We start from the raw sequence: 23,561 nt of genomic DNA on the forward strand, positions 1-23,561 counted from the left end.
TATATATATATATATATATATATATATATATATATATATATATATATATAATGAGAGAGAGAGAGAGAGAGAGAGAGAGAGAGAGAGAGGGGGGGGGGAAGGAAGCATTCGGCCTGGGTGAGGGACTGGAGGGATTAGCAGTAACACGTGAAGGGCAGACCAGTGTGTAGGAGAGTAACGTAAGGTAACGTAAGGGGGAGAGCGGAGAAAGTTTTTTTTTTTTTTTTATGTAGGAAGGACACTGGCCAAGGGCAACAAAAATCCAATAAAAAAAATATGCCCACTGAAATGCCAGTCCCATAAAAGGGTCAAAGCAGTGGTCAAAAATTGATTGAATAAGTGTCTTGAAACCTCCCTCTTGAAGGAATTCAAGTCATAGGAAGGTGGAAATACAGAAGCAGGCAGGGAGTTCCAGAGTTTACCGCAGAAAGGGATGAATGATTAAGAATACTGGTTAACTCTTGCGTTAGAGAGGTGGACAGAATAGGGGTGAGAGAAAGAAGAAAGTCTTGTGCAGCGAGGCCGCGGAAGGAGGGGAGGCACGCAGTTAGCAAGATCAGAAGAGCAGTTAGCATGAAAATAGTGGTAGAAGACAGCTAGATATGCAACATTGCGGCGGTGAGAGAGAGGCTGAAGACAGTCAGTTAGAGGAGAGGAGTTGATGAGACGAAAGGTGAAGGAAGAGTGTTAGTTGGGTGGGATGGAAGGGAGGGGAGGGGAGGGGAGGGGGGAAAGTTTGGGTGAAGGAAGAGTGTTAGTTGGGTGGGATGGAAGGGAGGGGAGGGGAGGTGGGGGACAAAGTTTGAGTGAAGGAAGTACAGTGTTAGAATGAAAGATGACGGGCAGACCGTCCTGCTTTGCTTATGATGCTGTTTATTGAGAGCAGGCTCCTCTTGCCTTTCATCAGTTTTGAAGTAAGATGTTTTAACTTTGTGTATGTTAAAAAAAAATCTCCAGTTCCTGTCAACACGACTGCATGTTTTCATTTTATTATTTTATTTTATCTATTTATTTATTTACTTGTTTGTTCTTTTGTTGTAATTGCAATATAAATATAATATAACTTGAAAGTGTGTGTAGGAGAGTGAGGTGTCCGGCAATGTTTATCACGTCACCAAAACAATGTCAAACCCTCCGCCACACCTCGGGACACCGCCACCCAGTGGGAATAGAATCCAGGACCCGCCACGCTCCGCCGTGAGGGAGGGGCTTGTGCCTCAGGCGATCGTGAACAGAGTACAGGGAGAGAGCGGAGCGTTAGATATGTCTCAGTTCCGCGGCGCCGACCAATGGGAGACGTGGCACTCAGGCAAGAATAGGCTGATTCCACCAGCCAGCGGCGCGGCGAGGCGAAGGGCGGGGCAGGGAGTGGATGCCTCCTCGCCACCACGCGATAAAGATGGCGGAGTTTCCAATATATATATATATATATAGAGAGAGAGAGAGAGAGAGAGAGAGAGAGAGAGAGAGAGAGAGAGAGAGAGAGAGAGAGAGAGAGAGAGCGTGTGTGTGGTACTTAAAGTTTGGATTCTTCTCTCCATTGCCAAACTTAATTTTTCCAAGTACAGAGGCAGACATCTGCCACTCACCACTCCACTCCGTCAGTCTGTTAAGCTCCACCTCAAGTTCATTGCAGTCTTCATCGCACGTCGCCTTACCACCTAACTTTGTGTCATCTGCTAATTTAACTTCCACCACAGCCTGTTAACTATCACTCGAGTCATGAAAACACTCTTGAAAACCTCAGCAACTTCCACTACAGCCTGTTAAACTATTATTCGAGTCATGAAAACACCCTTGAAAACCCCAACAACTTCCACTACAGCCTTTAAACTATCACTCGAGTCATGAAAACACTCTTGAAAACCCCAACAACTTGCACTACAGCCTGTTAAACTATCACTCGAGTCATGAAAACACCATTGAAAACCCCAACAGCTTCCATCACAGCCTGTTAAACTATGGAACTATGAAAACGCCCTTGAAAACTGCAACAACTTCCACTACAGCCTGTCAAAATTCCACGAACCGAGAAAGCTAACAGAGAGCATACAAGTACAATCTATGGTATCCCTTGGTCACCTTCCTTTACCACTAGCATTGTGAATGAAGGAAAGCTCAAAAACTTCCAGTAAAGTAGGCTGCAAATTGTGGAGATGAGACGGCGGAACGTTTGAGAATATCAGTCCCCGTGTTCTGAACCGCTCCGGCTCTCGTCACGACTGTTTTCCAAGGCCACAGAGACGCTTAGCCGGGTTCTCAAGAGTGTTTCTCCTGCTAGTAATGCAGAAATATTGTTAAATCTGTCACTAGAACCGTAAAAACAACCTTGAAAACGCTCTGCTCTCTCATGAAGACTGTTTCCCGAGGCCACAGAGACGTTTAGCCGGGTTCTCAAGAGTATTTATCCTTTAATAATGTAAAAATCTTGATTGTATGTCAATAAAACCTGTATTGTATGCAGAGATTTTTGAGTGCAGTGAAGGTGCGGCACGAAAAAGTTTCAGAATATAGTTCATGGCGGTGCATGCGGCGTGAGTCACGGGGCGCGGCGGAAGGCGGTCAAGAGGGAAAGGGTTAAGGAATGAAGTTAAGGGGGAGGGAGTGAAAGATAAGGGGGGTCAAGGGTAAGTTGTAAGAGTTGGTGGATTAAGAAGGGAGGAATGAGAGGGGAGCAAAGGGGAGGAATTAAGGGAAAAGAGTCAGGGTTTTGGAAGGGGAGGGCAGGGATGGGTAGGAAGGTAGAGGAGTGGAGTAATTAGAAATGGGTAGAAACTAGGAAGGGAAAGAGTTAAGGGAGAGGGAATAAAGGGAAGGAGAAGGAAGGGGAGAGAGGTAAAGAAGCTATTTCTCTCTCTCTCTCTCTCTCTCTCTCTCTCTCTCTCTCTCTCTCTCTCTCTCTCTCTCTCTCTCTCTCTCTCTCTCTCTCTCTCTCTCTCTCTCTTTCATGGCCCTAATCACCCAACATCTTGTCCTCCTCCTCCTCCTCCTCCACCTCCTTTTCCTCTCTTTCTCTTTTTCTTCCTTCTCTTCTCTTTTTCGTTTGCTTCTTTCGTAATCAACATTGCGCTGTAAAAATTTCACATAAGACTTAAGGATGATAATGACAAACAATGATGATGATGATGATGATGATGATGATTATGATAGTGGTGGTGGTAGTGGTGATGGTTTTGGTGGGTTTAGGGACAATAAAAAAATCAGGATGATAAGAATGAATGATGGTGATGACAATGATGACGATGATGGTCGTAGGTGATGATAATAATGCTGATGGTATTAATGTTGATAATGGCCGCGGATGAAGACCATTTCTCAGTGTAGTCATTAGGGTCATCACTGCCAGAAGGACGAGAAAGAATGGCGATGACCTCGTGAAGATGGTGACGACAGTGATGGTGGTGATGATGATGATAATGAAGATGGTGATGATGATGGAGATGGGAATGATGATGGTGGTGATGATGATGATGAGAATGATGATGATGATGATGGTGATGATGAGGAGGAGGAGGAGGAGGAGGAGGGTAATAATAATGATGACAATGATGTGCATAATGAAGATAATGAAGATGATGAGAAATGTTAATTGTATAATGATAACAAGCCCTGTATTGTTACTCGTGCCTGTACATTTCCTTCACTGACATACACAAAAAATTTAATCAGCCACTTGCTGTTTCCTGTCAGGCTTCGATCACTTACTGCCGCGCGGCTCCACTCCAGTACGTAGCGAGCCGAGGAAGAAGAAAGAAGGCGGAGGTCCACCCAGGCGAGCCGTTCCCGCATCACACAACTTACACGTTAATTTCTCGCAGAGTAAAGCAAAACACAACAGATGTGTATAGAGACTCTAGACAGTATCCTGAAACATTTCTGCCCGCACCCCGACTACTTTCGTGAGGCTGTAGTTGAAATTACACGGATTTTCAGGGTGTTTGTACGGTTCTAGTGACAGACTGGTAAGGTCTCTACAGCATCATCCGGAGAAACAATCTTGAAAACCCGTGTAATTATCTCTGTGGCCTTTGAAAATAGTCTGGTGAGAGAGCAAAGCTTTTCAGAACACAGGCACATAACCTTGATTCATGCTTCATGAAAAACAAGTGCATTTATGATACCTGAGAATGCCTTGTTGCATTTCCCCCATTAGCCTGTCTCTCATTGGTGAAAACACCCGCACTACATGTATTGCGTTATTTCATTAGACTCAAGTCGCTATTTCAAGTCTACATAAGCCTCAATAAATACGAGAGCTGTTGTGTTGGCCTGCTTCCCGTCTGCCAATCAGAGGGTTCTATTTTTCCCTTTTATTTTTTACTCTTCGTACAGCTCATGTGTCCTTCATTTGTCCTTACTTCTTGCCTCACAGTGTATTGGTAAGTGTCTTCTACTGCTAATATAACCGTGATTCTATTATTTTGTATCATTACAAGTAGTATTGTGAGAGTGGCTCTGTTCTTAGTGACAATTACCTCAGCACACCCTCCACCAATCAGCACCAAGTATTCAAGTCACGTGATACTCTCTCCTCGCCGTCTCCTCAGCCATTCGCCCTGCGCCCGCTGACGTGACGGGTCTCCGGTTGTGTTACGGCGGTGAAGCGGTGTTGCGTCTGTCCTTGGCGGGCATGTTGTGGTGGACTGCGGTGTGGAGGGAGAGGTGGATGTGAGTATGGCCTGGTGGTGGATAGGGAGGAGTGGATATTGGAAGAGAGATGTGGAGAGTAGGATGGTGGAAGGGGAGCTGGAGGTGGCCATGGCGGACGTGACTGGGTTGAGGTGGTGGTTGTGGTGGTGTTTGGTGTGGTTGGAATGGTTGTAGGGGGGTGTTGGTAGTGATGGTGAACGTGACTGGCTTGTGGTAAAGGTGGTTGTGGTTGTTGAGGATGGTGGTGGTTGTGTAACAGTGGTGGGGGTAGCGGACGTAACGGTGTTGTGGTTGTTGGGTGTGGTTGAGAGGTTGGGGTGGTGATGGTAGTTGGGAGTGGTGGTGTGGTGGTGGTGGTGCTACGGTTGTCAGGGTTTATAGGGAGATGGTCGTGTGTGTGTGTGTGTGTGTGTGTGTGTATTCCTGTAATGAGCAAACTGTAGTTCGCTTGTTTCACCTCCCTGCTTCAGGCCTTCTTTCTCTCCCCTCTCCTCCCTCCCCGCTCCCTTCCTCGCCTGCCTGCCACCCTCTCCCCTCTCTTCCTCGCCTGCTCTCCCCTGCTCCTCGTGTCCCAGGTGAGTGTTACCTTATTTTGAGTCAATATATATATATATATATATATATATATATATATATATATATATATATATATATATATATATATATATATATATATATATATATATAATGGTTTTTATTTGAGATTGAAGCTCCACACGTAATGAAAAGTAGCAATTTATGGTTTTGAATACTATTATTGGACTATTTATGTAAACTTACCATAGAAAATTAATTCTATTAGGAAATGTGTGTATATTTAAACAATTTCATCTATACAGTGACCTATGTGATGTGACGTCAGTGAGAGAGAGAGAGAGAGAGAGAGAGAGAGAGAGAGAGAGAGAGAGAGAGAGAGAGATTGACAGCAAAGGAAGCAATATTTTAACTTTCCTGACTCTGATGATGAAAGTTATATGATTGAGGTTGCAGTTAAGTAAGTTGAGAAGCTGAACAGATAAATACTAGTACACCACCTGTCTGTCTGTCCGTCTTTCTGTCAGTCAGTCAGTCAGTCAGTTGATGGGGGACTGGTGGAGAGAGCAATCTGTGTCTATCCGTCTTTCAATCACTCTGTCAGTCAGTCAGTCTGTTGATGGAGGACTGGTGGAGAGACCAATCTGTGTCTGTCTGTCCGTCTTTCAATCAATCAGTCAGTCAGTCGGTCAGTCAGTCTGTTGATGGAGGACTGGTGGAGAGAGCAATCTGTGTCTGTCTGTCTGTCCGTCCTTTCAGTCATTCAGTCAGTCAGTCAGTCAGTCAGTCAGTCTGTTGATGGAGGACTGGTGGAGAGACCAATCTGTGTCTGTCTGTCTGTCCGTCCTTTCAGTCAATCAATCAGTCAGTCAGTCAGTCAGTCTGTTGATGGAGGACTGGTGGAGAGACCAATCTGTGTGTCTCTGTCTACGTGATGCTTCCCTCCGCTGTCTCATTACGTAGATAAAATACACGAAAGGGAAAATATTCGTTTTATGGACTGGTGAGGTGGTGATGGCGGCGGCGGCGGCGGCGGCGGCGGCGGCATCAGTAGTATTCAGGTGTCATATCTGTAACGTAATAGGGAATGAAGGCAATACGTATGCGATGGCAGCTTGAAGGTAACAGCCGGTAATGAAAGGTGGTGGTTGGTGGTGGTGGCAGGGGCTCTCTCTCTCTCTCTCTCTCTCTCTCTCTCTCTCTCTTTGAATTTTTTTATTGGGCACTTTATGTGATTATGTTTGCGATGTGTTAAAGCTTTACGGCTAAAATGTTCTTGTTTTTTAAAAGAAAGGGAGTTTGAATTTTTTTTTTTTTTTAGGAGTTAAGTTTGGAGAAAGTTTGTTTTTTGCAATGTGAATTGGTTAATTTTATCTGGACAGGATTTTTATTTGTAGCTCTTTTTATATGATATAATGATTTTAGTGAAATGATTTTTACTTTAAGCTCCTTGTAATCGCAAAAATTCTGTCAATAAACTATAATAATAATAATCTCTCTCTCTCTCTCTCTGCAGACGAGTGGAGTTTTGTTGTTCAGTCAGTTTTTCTAATGTGTGTGAAGTGGTTGGCGTGGGTGGCAGGGACGTGGAGGGCGTCACGCTGGTAGTGTGGAAAAGAAAACGAGAGAAAAGTGACGCGGTGCTGGTGTTTATTACCTGAGTGAAGTACTGGCGTCGTAAAGAACATTTCTGCCCATTGTGCTTTCTGACAGTTGAAGTAATGTGCTTTTGTAATGAGTCGTTTATCATTTATTATATTTTCACCTGCAGGAAAATTGTTTTTATTATATATATATATATATATATATATATATATATATATATATATATATATATATATATATATATATATATATATATATATATATATATATATATAGTATAAGAAATATAAAAAAAAATTTTCAGTACAAAAGAAAAAATGAAAAGAAAAACGAATCACGAATATATATATATATATATATATATATATATATATATATATATATATATATATATATATATATATATATATATATATATATATATATATATATATATATATATATATATATATATATATATATATATATATATATATATATATATAAAATAAAATAAAATAAGTAAACAATTTTCCTCCACGTCAAGTCGACATCAAAATTTGCTCCATTCATTCCGTTTATTGCCAACCTAAGACCATGTACCCTGACACATTAACAAAAAAGAAAAAAAAAGAAAAAAACTACCTTTCGCTACTGAGAGAGAGAGAGAGAGAGAGAGAGAGAGAGAGAGAGAGAGAGAGAGAGAGAGAGAGAGAGAGAGAGAGAGAGAGAGAGAGAGAGAATGGTGGCCAGAGTAAGACGAAATAGAAAGCAAGGTAAACAAACAAAAGGGAAAGTGAGAGAGAAAACAAAAGAAAAATACAGATGAAAAGAAAATCTGCGGTAAAAATGCCCCGCTGAAACAAAAATGAATGAGAAAGTGTAATGAAACGATGTGATAATTGTGTGTTTGTGAGCCAGCAATTATGCTGAACCCCCCCTACCGCTACCACTACCACTACTACTACTACTACTACTACTACTACTACTACTACTACTACTACTACTACTACTACTACTACTACTAATACCACTGTAAGTGTTGGAGCAGGAGGCGACAGAAACGAAGAAGCGCTAACACTTGGAGATATTTGAGCTTGATAGGAAGTTAGAAGTAAATATGAAGCAAAACTCAGTTTCAATGAGAGAACTTTGAGAGGACTGTGAAGAACAACTTAAGAACAACAGGCCCGAAGTGGAGAACCTGTACGAGACCAAGGTGAATGAGTGAGAGTGAGAAGGGAGTGGGTAGGTGATGGATTTGGAAGTTGGAAAGACCACGTATATATATATATATATATATATATATATATATATATATATATATATATATATATATATATATATATATATATATATATATATATATATATATATATATATATATATATGGTGTATTGAGTAAAATCAGTAAATATTTAACACGTTAGGCGCCACACGCACCACCGCCGTTACATTTCAGACTATTCAAAGTTGCCGTGTGTACCACTGGCCCAACATTTATCACTTTCCTTCCTTTTTTTTTTTTTTTTTACAATAAATTCCATTAAATGGGCAAAAATGAAACGCAGATCTTTTAAACAAATGTTAATTATTAATCATCACTCTTTTTTTTTATGTGAAGCAAAAATAATAATGGTAAAACAATGAAAGAGTATCTTTTGTGAAGTGACATTGTAACTGGTCAAAATACAAAGGTGGAACTCTAAATGGTAATAATAAAACTTGTCTCAGTCACGGCTCAACATATAGATGTAGTATCCTTAACAACTGTCATCTATATATTCTTTTATTATAAAGCAAATCTGTGATTGCAAAACAACATAAACATTTTTACCTACTCTTATTGAAATCATTACTCACCATGGAGATACGCCCAACATTCTTGACCTTTTCCTGACCTCTAATCCTGCTTATGCTGTCACCCTTTCTTCTCCGTTGGGCTCCTCCGATCACAATCTCATATCTTTATCTTGTCCTATCACTCCAATCCCTCCTCAGGATCCTCCTAAGCCAAGGTGCCTCTGTCGTTTTGCCTCTGCTAGTTGGGGGGACCTGAGGAGGTATTTTGCTGATTTTCCTTGGAATGACTACTGCTTCCGTGTCAGAGACCCGTCTTTGTGTGCTGAGCGCATAACAGAGGTGATAGTGTCTGGCATGGAGGCGTACATTCCTCACTCTTTTTCTCGTCCTAAACCTTCTAAACCTTGGTTTAACACAGCTTGTTCTCGTGCTATACATGATAGAGAGGTGGCCCACAAAAGGTACTTAAGCCTTCCATCACCAGAATCTCATGCACTTTATATTTCTGCCCGGAACCATGCCAAGTCTGTTCTCCAACTAGCCAAAAACTCCTTCATTAACAGAAAATGTCAAAACCTTTCAAGATCTAACTCCCCTCGTGATTTCTGGCATCTAGCCAAAAATATCTCCAATAACTTTGCTTCTTCTTCTTTCCCTCCTCTACTTCAACCAGATGGCACCACTGCTATCAAATCTATTTCTAAAGCTGAACTCTTTGCTCAAACCTTTGCTAAAAACTCTACCTTGGACGATTCTGGGCTTGTTCCTCTCTCTCCTCCACCCTCTGACTACTTCATGCCACGTATTAAAATTCTTCGTAATGATGTTTTCCATGCCCTCGCTGGCCTAAACCCTCGGAAGGCTTATGGACCTGATGGGGTCCCTCCTATTGTTCTCCGAAACTGTGCCTCCGTGCTTGCACCTTGCCTAGTGAAACTCTTTCAGCTCTGTCTGTCAACATCTACCTTTCCTTCTTGCTGGAAGTTTGCCTACATTCAACCTGTTCCTAAAAAGGGTGACCGCTCTAATCCCTCAAACTACCGTGCTATTGCTTTAATTTCCTGCTTATCTAAAGTTTTTGAATCTATCCTCAACAGGAAGATTCTTAAACATCTATCACTTCACAACCTTCTATCTGATCGCCAGTATGGGTTCCGTCAAGGCCGCTCTACTGGTGATCTTCTGGCTTTCCTTACTGAGTCTTGGTCATCCTCTTTTAGAGACTTTGGTGAAACTTTTGCTGTTGCCTTGGACATATCAAAAGCCTTTGATAGAGTCTGGCACAAAGCTTTGATTTCCAAACTACCCTCCTACGGTTTCTATCCTTCTCTCTGTAACTTCATCTCAAGTTTCCTTTCTGACCGTTCTATTGCTGCTGTGGTAGACGGTCACTGTTCTTCTCCTAAATCTATTAACAGTGGTGTTCCTCAGGGTTCTGTCCTGTCACCCACTCTCTTCTTATTATTCATTAATGATCTTCTAAACCAAACTTCTTGTCCTATCCACTCCTATGCTGATGATACCACCCTGCACTTTTCCACGTCTTTTCATAGACGTCCAACCCTTCAGGAGGTAAACATATAACGCAGGGAAGCCACAGAACGCCTGACTTCTGATCTTTCTAAAATTTCTGATTGGGGCAGAGCAAACTTGGTATTGTTCAATGCCTCAAAAACTCAATTCCTCTATCTATCAACTCGACACAACCTTCCAGACAACTATCCCCTCTTCTTCAATGACACTCAACTGTCCCCCTCTTCTACACTGAACATCCTCGGTCTGTCCTTTACTTATAATCTGAACTGGAAACTTCACATCTCATCTCTAGCTAAAACAGCTTCTATGAAGTTAGGTGTTCTGAGACGTCTCTACCAGTTTTTCTCACCGCCACAGCTGCTAACTCTGTACAAGGGCCTTATCCGTCCATGTATGGAGTATGCTTCACATGTCTGAGGGGTTCCACTCATACTGCTCTTCTAGACAGAGTGGAATCAAAAGCTTTTCGTCTCATCAACTCCTCTCCTCTAACTGACTGTCTTCAGCCCCTCTCTCACCTCCGCAATGTTGCATATCTAGCTGTCTTCTACCGCTATTTTCATGCCAAATGCTCTTCTGATCTTGCTAACTGCATGCCTCCCCTCCTTCCGCGGCCTCGCTGCACAAGACTTTCTTCTTTCTCTCACCCCTATTCTGTCCACCTCTCTAACGCAAGAGTTAACCAGTATTCTCAATCATTCATCCCTTTCTCTGATAAACTCTGGAACTCCCTGCCTGCTTCTGTATTTCCACCTTCCTATGACTTGAATTCCTTCAAGAGGGAGGTTTCAAGACACTTATCCACCAATTTTTGACCACTGCTTTGACCCTTTTATGGGGCTGGCATTTCAGTGGGCATTTTTTTTTTTTATTAGATTTTTGTTGCCCTTGGCCGGTGTCCTTCCTACATAAAAAAAAAGAAAAAATATCTTGTACAAAGGAGAACTTTTCCTGTAACAAATGAAAGCCTGTGTCCTGTTTGTAGCTGCACAAAGAAAAGGCTTTATCCTTGAACATTCATATAAACAGCTTCTTCATTCCTTGTGTAGTGAAAACGGTGACTCAAGAAATGATTGCAGCAAATGTATGAAGGTCACTATTGATGAAGAGAGTGTTTTTTTTCGAAACATGGGAGGCCTCCATGTATCTTGCCATCACACTGATCGCATACACTCTTCACTCTTCTACCTTCTCAAGCTGCACTTGCCCGTCCTTCATTCACACTAAAGATTTGACAGCGTCCTCTGCACCTTTTTCCCGCTCTTCTAGAGTGACCCTGCAATCCAACAAGAAAATGAGGTGATCTCTTACCTCCCAGAGAGAGAGAGAGAGAGAGAGAGAGAGAGAGAGAGAGAGAGGATACGTATTTTGGATTTGTCTGTCGGTCTGTCTTTTTTTTTCAGAATATTTTGTTTGATCTACTACTACTACTACTATTACTACTACTACTACTAGTACTACTAGTACTACTACTAACACAGCCACCACCACCACCACCACCACCACCACCACCACTACTACTACTACTACTACTACTACTACTACTACTACTACTACTACTACTAAAAACACCACCACCACCACCACCACCACTATCAATAGCACTACCACCACCACCACTACCACCACTACCATCACCACCACCACTACCACTACTATTACCACCACCACCACCACTACTACTACTACTACTACTACTACTACTACTACTACTACTACTACTACTACCAGCACCACCACTACCACTACTACTACTACTACTACTACTACTACTACTACCACCACCACCACTAATACCACCACCACCACCAATACCACCACCACCACCACCACTAATACCACCACCACCACCTTCACTAATACCACCACCACCACCTTCACTAATACCACCACCACCACCGCCACCACCACCACTACTACCACCACCACTGCCACCACTACCACCACCACTGCCACCACTACCACCACCACCACCACTGCCACCACCACCACCAGTACTGCTACTACTACCACTATTACCACTACTACTACTACTACTATTGCAGGTGACCCATGAACTACCCCCAACAACTGTGATGAAGAACCAGAAGTGGGCTGTAGGTGACGAGATAACTACCCCAGGTCATCCCGGAAGTGGCGAGGTGACCCCATACAACTCCACAAGGTCGTGGAGGACGCCAGGCTTAGTCCTGCAGACTCCAGAAATTCATATCACCACCACCTTGACTCCTGCCGCTAGCTGGCGAAGGCCACGTGGTCGCCTACACTCAGCCATCCACCTCACCTGGACACCCACCTGCCCCGGACATCATCCAGCCGCAAGAACCCAGATAAGCACTTTCGGGGTCCTTGGTTTTGGTTAGCTAGCTAGTTTAGTTAAGGGTCACTTGCTGTAGATAGGAACCCTCCTCGGTCTTCTGTTTTTTTTTTTTTATTTGGCGGGGGGTTTAACGCTGTGCTCCACGTGAGTGATAAACATTGTTTATCTTTTATTTTTTTTCCTGAAGACCAGTTGATGTGGTTATCTTGGAGGTTAACGGAGAAGAGTACTTCACTCCTGTGTTTTTATTTATTTTTTTATTGATCACTTTGTTTTTTGTTGATTGTTATTTATTTATTTTTATTGAAAAATGAGTGTGAATGCAGCACAATATATAAAGGTGTGCATTCCAGAATGAAAGGAAGGCGTGCACAGGCTAGAGTGCACAGGATGCGGTGCCTTTTTTATCACCAGACCTTAATTGATTTAAGCAAATGAAAACTTTGATGTGAGTACCTTACAAAGACACTTGACAATACTAATGTCACCTCACCTCGTGGTTTCACCTTAACACCTACAAACATTGGCTGGACACAAGGTCATAAAAATAATTTATTCTCATATGTTCTCATCTTTACAAATTACAGTCTTTCCACATCAAAGTAACTAATCACCTTTATCCATACACTTGAGGGGGGTTGAAGGATCGCTAATCCCATGTTAAATTGCCTGTGTTCAACTCTTATCTCCTCCCTCATTTATTTAAAAAGTATTTTGATCAGAAAAGATAGGAGAACAACGTCTGCTATCTTTTTTTCTTTTATTGTACGATTTTTTTTTTTTTCGATGAAAAGTAAAAAAAAAATACTTTGAAATATTTGTCAAAAATCAAAATCAACTCCAAACAAAAATTACGACAGCAGACTTTGTTCGCCTCTCACAGTTTGATAAGCCGCAATAGCCCATCTGTGTGTAACACCAATAACAACGGAGCAGATCATTTATATATGCTAAAATCCGCCATTTTGAGATATTATGTCATAAAGTTTAAGGGGTGGCAAATTCACCTATTGCAGCCAGGGATTTGAAATTCACGTGATATATACATCAGAATATGTTGAAAAAGCAGACATAGTTTTAGTTACTCCGATTGGTTTTGTATATAAGGCCTAAAGCTATTCATGATTTCACCCTTAATTACCGGGGGGGGAGGGGAGAAGGCGGGTGAAAACAATTTTTGTTATATTTCGCCATATTTCTAAGTAAAAACCAGTGTTTAACTGTTTAAAAATAAATAAAATATTAATGCAAAAGATATCTAATGCAGATGCATTGACTATTTGCTAGATTTACGAAAAAAAAATAATTATGATTTTTTTTTCGTATATCAATTTGAGAAAATAGTTAGACCTAGAATTTCGTGCTTTCTAATATTGTATGCAGCAAGAGAACCGTAGATATTCATGGGAGAGTGAAGAAGAACGGGTATGTCAGAAAGATATATGAAAAGAGAAAAAAAATGTAAAAAAAAACTTGTATGACATGTCTCGCAGCGGGCGGAACCGTGGAGTTTCATAACAGAAGACCTCTTTACATAAGGGGATTTTTTTTTCTTATCAAAACGTTACATATATCAAAAGAAGCGGAAAAAATGTAGAAAATTATAAATGAAAAAAAAATTTTTCATGTCCGGATCGTACATCACCCTTGATGCAAAAAATGTCCGCGCCTAATGTTGTTAACACAAACGACACACTCTTCCCTTGAGAAAAGATAGTATGAATGTCTTCACGAGTGTCCTACTGTTTCATTTTAGAGCCCCTCCTCTTGATGACGACGCGTACACTGTCAGCTACACTTTGCATACACTTTGCAGCGTCTCTCTCTTAAATTTTTCCCAATATCTTTGTGTCTCCATTTCAGATCAATTGTTCTCTTTCCAAGGATTGAGCAGAACATGGTCGTGGTTCAAGTGAAGCCACTACAGCCACTGCCTGACAAGTCTTCCACACTGGTGAGTGTTGTTCAAGCATGTCTTAGTATTGCTAATTCCTTATTTCCCAGAATATCTACCACTATATAATGGAAATGCCTTACCAACACAAATAACGTCAAGCAAAAATAAATTCTACACTAACTTAGTGATGAAAAACGTAGCATCATCCGCTGCACAAAACAATAATATAGCAGCAAAGTGACACTGCCAGGACTTGAACCAACACCTGCCTGCCTCACTGACACTTGCCGTGGTGCCAGGGAGTGCCGAGGCCCGTGCTGCCACCACGCTGAGAGAGGGAGAAAGAAGAGCATCAGAGAGGAATGACCGTGGCAGAAAGGGTGGTGTGTTAGGTGAATGGTTCAGACAGTGACAGTGGACAGAAGAAATGCTGAAGAAAGATTAGACCACAGGTGGTTCATGTTGTACTAGTTCAAGGTTTGGCAGAAAACATTCTTTCTAGACAGACAGTGGCAGCAGACACACAAGAGAGGATGATGTGGTGGACAAGAGGATGCAAGGAGACGGCAGACAGAATGGAAGCTACAGATGAAAGAAGAGCAGGTCAAGCCATGGCAGACAGACAGACAGACAGAATGGAAGCTACAGATGAAAGAAGAGCAGGTCAAGCCATGGCAAAAGACAGACACACAGACAGACAGACAGATTGGATCAGAAAGAAGTATTATTTAGTGACGTAAGGAACTGTACAGCCCTTCACAGTGCTGACTACTTGATAGCAGTGGTGGTTCATGTTGGTTCAGTATTTCAGGATTTGGTTTGAAGCTGTTACGTGAAAAGAACAGTCTGAGGAACAAGAGGTTGTATTGTCACTTGTAAACAAAGTGGCAGAGTATTATTATAATATTATTATAAGCTGTACCAGCTGGCTCAGTGTGTCATGTCAAGTGTATACTGACAGTCACCTTTGTCATGTCTACGCTAATGGAGGAGAAGGAGGAAAAAGCCTTGAATCGTCCAAGGTAGAGTTTTTAGCAAAGGTTTGAATGAAGAGTTCAGCTTTAGAGATAGATGTGGTAGTAGTGGTGCCATCTGGTTGAAATAAAGGAGGGAAAGCAGCAGCAGCAAAGTTATTATAGATATTTTTGGCTAGATGCCAGAAGTCACGAGGGGAGTTAGATCTTGAAAGATTTTGACACTTTCTATAAATGAAGGAGTTTTTGGCTAGCTGGAGAACAGACTTGGCATGGTTCCAGGCAGAAATATAAAGTGCATGAGATTTTGGTGATGAAAAGCTTAATTACCTTTTTGGTGGCCTTTAAAAATACCTTCTTGGTGGCCACCTCTCTATCATGTATAGCATGAGAACAGGCTGTATTAAACCAAGGTTCGAAAGGTTTAGGTCGAGAAAGACACTAATCACTTCTGTTATGCGCTCAGCACACAAAGACGGGTTTCTGACACGGAAGCAGTACTCATTCCAGGGAAAATCGGTAATACCTCCTCAGGTCCCCCCACTAGCAGAGACAAAACTCCAGAGACACCTCCGCTTAGGGGGATCCTGAAGAGGGATTGGAGCGATAGGACAAGATACAGATGTGAGATTGTGATCGGAGGAGCCCAACGGAGAAGAGAGGGTGACATCATAAGCAGGACTAGAGGTCAGGAAAAGGTCAAGAATGTTGGGCGTATCTCCAAGACGGTCAGGAATACGAGTAGGCTGTTGCACCAATTGCTCTTGGTCGTGGAGGAAAGCAAAGTTGAAGGCTAGTTCACCAGGATGGTGAGTAAAGGGAGAGGAAAGCCAAACCTGGTGCCGAACACTGAAGTCTCCAAGAATGGAGATCTATGCAAAAGGGAAGAGAGTCAGAATGTGCTCCACTTTGGAAGTTAAGTAGTCAAAGAATTCCTTATAGTCAGAGGAGTTAGGTGAGAGAGATACAGCACAGATAAATTTAGTTTGAGAGTGACTCTGTAGTCCTAGCCGATGGTGGAAAACTCGGAAGATTCAAGAGCGTGGGCACGAGAGCAGGTTAAGTCGTTGCGCACATAAACGCAACAACCAGCTTTGGATAAAAAATGATAGAGAAAGTAGGAGGGAATAGAAAAGGACCTACTGTCAGTTGCCTCAGACGCCTGTGTTTCAGTGAGGAAGAGAAGATGAGGCTTAGTTGAGGAGAGGTAATTTCTACAGATTGAACGCGAATGTTTCAAAAGTTTATGAGGAAAAAGTGAGGTGTTAAGACACTTAGCTAAGAGTCGTTATCAGAAGAGCAGTCTGACCTAGGGACATTTGTGGTCCTCTCCCCAGATGGGGACTCCAAGTCTGGTGTAGGAGTCGCCATGATAATTTTGGATTTTGAGTGAAGGGTGTGCGTGTTATTAGGTGCTTGTAGTTTTGTGAGGAGGAAGAGAGTTGTCTTTAGAGGGCAGGCTGTGACTGCCCTCTTGAGTTGTGAGACACAAAGGGAAACGTTCAGTGAGGTCACAGCTGGGTTTAATGATAAGTTCACAGCACCCCCTGAACAGTGCTTTAGACTTCACTGGGAGTAATTATCGTTTCGGCAGGTGCCCACTGCCTCCTTGCTCTTTCATTTACAATTTTGAAGTTTGATATGAAAATCAGGGTGTTGTTTCCCTAGCAGATACATTGTTCTGGCCTTTATGATGTTGCTACTCAAATCTGAAGAAAAAAGTCACTAAAGTTTCCATGAAGACAGCAACTTTTTCCTGTTTGGCCAAGAAATAGAGGAAACGGCGTGCACTTCATTGAGACTTTGATCTGATCTAAGTTATAAGTTGTTTATGAGCGACATTATATAATTAGCCAAGTTTTCATTAATAACTGTTTTGCAAGGAGTAGAAAATAACGTTGTGAATATCAGTACATCTCCATGACTGTAACGTTTGGTATGAGTGAAAACATTCTTTGGTTTCCACAGATATGTACACACTAGTAACAATTTCCACCTGTAGCACCAGAAACAGTCTTCCTCACACGAACCGTTTCATTACCGATACTTGGGGGCTGATGAAGCAGTGTGGCGGAGGTCACGCCCCTCAAAGTGTTTATACTTACTGTCAACAACACCGTAACTAATATATAAACTCTTTAGTGCAGGTATTTGTTAGGAGGTCACGCCCCTCAAAGTGATTATACTTACTGTCAACAACACCGTAACTAATATGTAAACTCTTTGTTGCAGGTAGTTAAATCAAATGCAATCATTGTTCCAGATTCCTAAATTCACAAAGTGCACAACTCATTCAAAGTTTTTAGTGCAGGTAATTATTAGTGCAGGTAATTAAAGTTATTTAGTGAAATAATTTGTTCTTATTCCTAATGTTGTGTGCTGCATTATCTCAGACAGGCCCACTGGAAGCTGTCAGTCTGCTGCAAGAACCAAGTTTTGAGGAGCACACGTTGTCCCTTCACCAACCAGCCAGCAGGTTACAAAAAACAATGCAGTATTTTGTTGAGTAATCAAAGTAATGAAATGTCAGTACTGCTGATTCAGTATCACATTCCATCATGGCAAAGACTGCCGGCTGAGTAGTATTCAAGTTGTATTAGTGAGACTCTACTCAGTGTTGTTAATTAAGGCAGGTGTAAGAAAATAGTAAAAAATGTATCATAGTACACAATAAAATGACAGTTCAAAATGTAAACACATCTAGACTTGAATGGTCATTAAGTAGTACAGCAGACCCTTCCTATAGTAAATTCACTACTATTATTTGTTGACTGGCCTTATTGTCTCATTATTTTACTTTGCTTATTATTTTGTTTTGTTTTCTCATTAATACTTGAGTGCCTTCATTTTATCTCTATCATTGTGACTGTTTCTCTCATTATGTTGATGTTATATCTTCTCTTATCATCTGACTGATTGCTCGCTTTCACAGGTCTGGGCGGCTCGGAAGTCTACCTACAAACTGAAGACCCGTTCACTTGAAGGACACAGTTGGAGTCGGACACAACATTCAAAAGTCATTTCAAACGAGAGCTTCAGGCAGAAAATTCGAGTGGATTTTCAACTCATCCAAAGATAATTTGAATCCTTCTTTATCTTGAAAAATAGCTCCAGATATTATGACTCTAGCTGGAAGTTGACCTGAGCAATGTAGGGTTTGCTGCTGTGAGATTACCAAGGCACATGTGTCCGGGATTTAAAGATGATGGAAATGTGTCCTGTGTGCTGCTGTGCTGGGGCTCTGCTGCTGCTGTCACTGATGCAGCTGTTCACTCCTGCAGCTGCCTTCCCTCAACATAGTGTGTCCTCTCTCACCTGTAATGAACAACTATGAACAATAATACTTCTCCTGCGATGAGGAACAGTGAATCTCTCTCTCTCTCTCTCTCTCTCTCTCTCTCTCTCTCTCTCTCTCTCTCTCTCTCTCTCTCTCTCTCTCTCTCTCTCTCTCCACAGTATGTCCCCCACAGTATGTTTACAAACCCACAGTGACTCCCCACAGCCCCTCACCAACAACTGTCTTCCTCACACACACACACACACACACACACACACACACATATATACAAATGCTGCATCTTGTACGCTGTTTACAATAAGGAATGGAACCAAAATCGACAAGCCTAATTTTTCTTCCAGCCTGCGTGAATGTGAAAAGTATATATATATAAATGCATGACACAAAAATACAGGACAAGTTGATGAGTATGGTGAATCAAATGCGAGTCAAAATACTCTCAACTTTGAATTAACCTACAACAAAAAATGACTAAATAACCACTAAAAAATAAAAAATGAATTAACCTACAACAAAAAATGACTAAATAACCACACTAAAAAATCTCAATATATATATATATATATATATATATATATATATATATATATATATATATATATATATATATATATATATATATATATATATATATATATATATATATATATATTTTTTTTATACACACACACATCAAAAAATAATAAGTAAAGGAAATTAATCTGAACGCTAATACACAAACCAACATGGTCGTATATTTAAACACTATGGTGAAAGATAATGAAGCTTAATCATTGAGAGAGAGAGAGAGAGAGAGAGAGAAATTTTAACTTGTGTGAATGGTCTTCCTAAATCTCTCTCTCTCTCTCTCTCTCTCTCTCTCTCTCTCTCTCTCTCTCTCATGCACAAACAAATAATATAATAAAATACAATCAAATAATAATAGCCATCCACAAACCAATCCAGTACATCCACACCAACCTATCCAGCCAATCACGAGCCAGCAGCGCACACCCACAGGATTGGGAGAAAGGGGAAAAGAGAAAGAAAAAAAAATGAAAAAGGGATGAAAAATAGGGATATAGAGGGGAGAATAAGAGGAAAAATGGGAAAAAATAAAGGAAAAAAATACGAATAAAGACAAGGAAAAATGAGGGAAAAGGGGAAAAATGGAGTAAAAAGGGGAACACTTAGGGAAAACAACCCAAACAGTGGGGCATTATATTGTGATTAGGTGCAGCAAGGATGGATCATGAGGATTAGAGAGAGAGAGAGATCTGGTCAGGAATTTAATTTTGTGTTAGTGGTTGACCCCATTCTCTCTCTCTCTCTCTCTCTCTCTCTCTCTCTCTCTCTCTCTCTCTCTCTCTCTCTCTCTCTCCTTACAACTGTTTTCTTTGTTTCCTCTCGCTCTTATATTTTATTGAGAGAGAGAGAGAGAGATGAAAACATTAGTACCTACACACACACACACACGCTTTTCATAGGTAAGTTAACACCTTTAATAAAAAAAAAACTTTTCTTATTACCTTATCTATCACAATAACCGTTTTCTACCTCCTATCCATATGAAACTCAATAATTAAGAAATATCACTTGCTTTTCTCCTGTGACTTATAATGAAACGCTCGAATTAATTCATAAGGTGCGCAAAGGAGCTTAATTAGTGAACAGGAAAGATTGAAATGCATTGTGGGGGAAAAAAAAGGCGAAATATGAATGAGTTTGAGGGAAGGTGTGTGTGTGTATAGGTAATAATATGTTTTCATCTCTCTCTCTCTCTCTCTCTCTCTCTCTCTCTCTCTCTCTCTCTCTCTCTCTCTCTCTCTCTCTCTCTCTCTCTCTCTCTCTCTCACAATGAAATATAAGAGCGAGAGGAAACAAAGAAAACGGTGAAAAGAAAAAGGTGAAAGAACGTATAATTCTAAGCAGAGAAAGTTCTATACACATGCATTTTAAGGCTTTGTTTACCCGTTAGAGGAATTGAAAATGTACGAGACTCGCGGGTGTGCTCTGTGAAATGACGGACACACGATTGCATTGTCGCAGCCTCGGAGGTGCCACTGAGTCAAATTAGGAATAGTTTAATCTTATTTTTTGCACGCTGTGGAATGTTGCAGTATCTTATAACAAAACAATGGTATTAAAAAAAAAAAAAAAAAGAAAAGAAAAGAAAAAAGAAACATGTAATTTACCGATAAGCATTAAATGACAACATTATTGCGGTGATTAAAAATACTCCTGTAAAATGCTACGTGGAATCATCAATGCGAGGGAAGAGGGGGGAAGGGGAAGCGAGTCCGAACGACCTTGAAAACAGCTGAGTGATGATGCCACGTAGCATTTTACAGGAGTACTTTTAATCACCGCAATAATGTTGTGTAATGCTTGTCGGTAAATTACATGCTTTTCAATACCATTTGTCTTATTATAAGATACTGTAATATTCCACAGCCTGCAAAAAATAAGATTAAACCATTCGTAATTTGAGCAAGTGGCACCTCCGAGGCTGAGACAATGCATCCATCTGTACTTCACCTCACAGCTACACGCAGAGCACAGCAGCGTGTCCCATACATTTTCAACTCCTCTGACGCACGCGGCCCACCACCAGGATCGGCGGGTCGGACATGATGCGGAAGAAGGCGCGGGAGCCGAAGTATTCATCCGCCGTCCACCGCTCCCAGTCGCTGAGAGAGCTGCTCCTTGTGTCACAGCTGAGGAAGAGAGGTGAGGGTTAGGTCACTCCTGCAGGAACACGAAGGAAGAACGAACACCAATAGGCATGGGCACTCGGAGGGATACAAAGGAAACACAAGAAGTAAAAGATAAGGACAAAGGGTTGAACTCGATCACAAATGATGAACAAACAGTAATGGATAAGAGCAAGGGCTTTAGATCACTCACAAAGAAATACAAATGAAGAACGAACAACATATCTAACTTGTATTTTGGTTCCTTCGAAGCTGTTTGTGATAAGGCACACTGAGCAATCCTGTAAAGTGGATGTAGGCTGTAAAATGCAAGGATGCAGGCCCGGTGAGAGAGGGAGGGAGGGAGGCAGAAAGGAGGGAAGGAAGGAACGTAGGAGAAAAGAAAGGAATAAATAAAAGCAAAGTCATTCCCCCCCAAAAAATATATATAAATAAATAAAATAAATAAAAGCAAAACGGAGGATAAAAGAAGAAAGGAAGGTATGAACAAAAGGAGAGGGAAAGGAAGAAACGGAAAAGGAAAGGGGAGAAATCAAATGAAAGAAATGAAGGCAGGAAAAATAAAAAATAAAAAAAGCGAAATAACGAAAAGGTAGAAAACGAAGAAAGGAAATCAAATAAATACAAAAAGGAAGGAAGAAAGAAAGAGGAAGGAAAACGATACGATAAGTAACGCGAGAGTTAAACGAAAAGAAAGAACAGACAAGACTGGAATAGACGAGAGACAGAGAGAGAGAGAGAGAGAGAGAGAGAGAGAGAGAGAGAGAGAGAGAGAGAGAGAGAGAGAGAGAGAGAGAACATAAGAACATAAGAAATAAGGGAAGCTGCAAGAAGCGACCAGGCTTACACGTGGCAGTCCCTGTATGAAACACTCCTACCTATTTCCATCTGTTATCCCCATCCATAAACTTGTCTAATCTTCTCTTAAAGCTCTCTAGTGTCCTAGCACTAACTACATGATTACTGAGTCCGTTCCACTCATCTACCACTCTATTTGAGAACCAATTTTTTTTCCTATCTCCTTCCTAAACCTAAATTTTTCAAGCTTGAACCCGTCATTTCTTGTTCTACCCTGGTTGCTGATCCTAAGAATTTTGCTTACATCTCCCTTGTTATAACCCTTATACCACTTAAAGACTTCTATCAGGTCCCCTCTTAACCTACGTCTCTCTAGAGAATGTAAATTTAACCGCTTCAACCTCGCTTCGTAAGGAATACTCCTCATCCCCTGTATCCTTTTAGTCATTCTCCTCTGTACTGATTCTAATAGACCTATATCTTTCCTGTAATGTGGGGACCAGAACTGCACAGCGTAGTCTAGATGAGGTCTGACCAGCGCCAAGTATAATTTTTAATATTACTTCCGGCCTTCTACTTTTAACACTCCTAAAAATGAATCCTAGTACCCTATTTGCCTTGTTTCTGGCTTCTATGCATTGTTTCCCTAGACGGAGTTCAGAGCTAACTATAACTCCTAAATCTTTCTCGTACCCTGTACCTACCAGAGTTTGGGTGTTTAATGTGTACCTATTGTGTGGGTTTCCTCTACCTACGCTAAGCACTTTGCATTTATTGATATTAAATTGCATTTGCCATCTATCCGTCCATTCATTCATTCTATCTACTCGTAAGTCTGTCTGCAAGGCGATGGCATCCGCTTCTGACTAGATAAACACTGTTCGAGAGTGTCGAGGATGGGGGACGCAGGAGGGTGGTGAAGGAAGGGGACAGGGGAATGGATGAGCAGGATAGGGCAGGGAAGGGAGGAGGGGCAGTGAAGGGAAGGAGGAATAATGATGGCAGAAAGGTAAGTGAGGGAAGAGGGACGGTGAAGGAGGAGCAGTGAAGGAAGGAGAGCCAGGGGAAGTAGAGGCTGTGAAGGAAGGAGAGCCAGGGGAAGTAGAGGCAGTGAAGGAAGGAGACGGGCCGTGGAGGAAGAATAGGGACGTTGTTGTAACCCAACAAACAAGAAACTAAACATGTAGCAAGAAACAAGAATGAAACAAGAATGAAGAAATGAAGAAATGAAAAGGGAAACAAGAAGTAGAAAGAATAAATGAGGGAAGAAGATGATAAAAACGACAACAGGTATCAAGAAGGTATCACCACCCTGATAGATAAGAGACGAGACGTGACCACCGAAGAGAACAAGGTGCGGTGAGTCATCACAAGACCAACAGGGCCGGAGATTAGCACCAGATTACAAGAAGAGGTACTCAGGTGACCATCACTGAATTAGTATAAGAGGGAAGCAGAGGTCACCGGAAACAGG

At 41.4% G+C, this 23,561-nt stretch overlaps 1 protein-coding gene and 1 long non-coding RNA gene across 6 annotated transcripts in view; one reads left to right on the forward strand and one right to left on the reverse strand.

The window, feature by feature from the left end:
• Nucleotides 1-3,120: 3,120 nt before the first annotated feature.
• On the forward strand, nt 3,121-18,412 carry LOC135112276 (uncharacterized). Of its 4 annotated transcripts, none has more exons than XM_064026565.1 (5): nt 3,121-4,668; nt 5,121-5,225; nt 14,291-14,381; nt 17,692-17,774; nt 18,231-18,412. In XM_064026565.1, the coding sequence occupies exons 1-5, from the start codon at nt 4,631-4,633 to the stop codon at nt 18,262-18,264; spliced, it is 351 nt and encodes a 116-aa protein (XP_063882635.1). In that variant the 5' UTR covers nt 3,121-4,630; the 3' UTR covers nt 18,265-18,412. The 4 variants fall into 4 exon arrangements, 1 of the variants encoding a protein (XP_063882635.1); XR_010274254.1 differs by having other exon boundaries at nt 3,140-4,668; nt 12,153-14,381; XR_010274252.1 differs by having other exon boundaries at nt 3,142-5,225; nt 12,153-14,381.
• Nucleotides 18,413-18,476: 64 nt separating this feature from the next.
• The window catches only part of LOC135112277 (uncharacterized), a 28,036-nt gene continuing 22,951 nt past the window's right edge, over nt 18,477-23,561 (reverse strand). Inside the window, exons 2-3 of one of the 2 annotated variants that reach the window (XR_010274256.1) lie at nt 21,153-21,292; nt 18,477-18,613 (exon numbers count right to left, since the gene is read on the reverse strand). This is a non-coding gene — a long non-coding RNA (uncharacterized LOC135112277). Of the gene's footprint in view, nt 18,614-21,113; nt 21,293-23,561 lie in introns of both variants that reach the window. The other variant, XR_010274255.1, reaches the window with a different exon arrangement.

This window comes from Scylla paramamosain, chromosome 23 (assembly GCF_035594125.1).
Source record: "Scylla paramamosain isolate STU-SP2022 chromosome 23, ASM3559412v1, whole genome shotgun sequence".
Taxonomy (NCBI): Eukaryota; Metazoa; Arthropoda; class Malacostraca; order Decapoda; family Portunidae; genus Scylla; species Scylla paramamosain.

Excerpts from the sequence above, each read along its gene's own strand:
- LOC135112276 (XM_064026565.1), top strand. The coding sequence starts at position 4,631 with ATGTTGTGGTGGACTGCGGTGTGGAGGGAGAGGTGGAT. Across the intron at positions 4,669-5,120 it reads GTGTGGAGGGAGAGGTGGAT|GCCTTCTTTCTCTCCCCTCT; the intron begins GTGAGTATGGCC and ends TCCCTGCTTCAG. Across the intron at positions 17,775-18,230 it reads CTTCACCAACCAGCCAGCAG|GTCTGGGCGGCTCGGAAGTC; the intron begins GTTACAAAAAAC and ends TCGCTTTCACAG.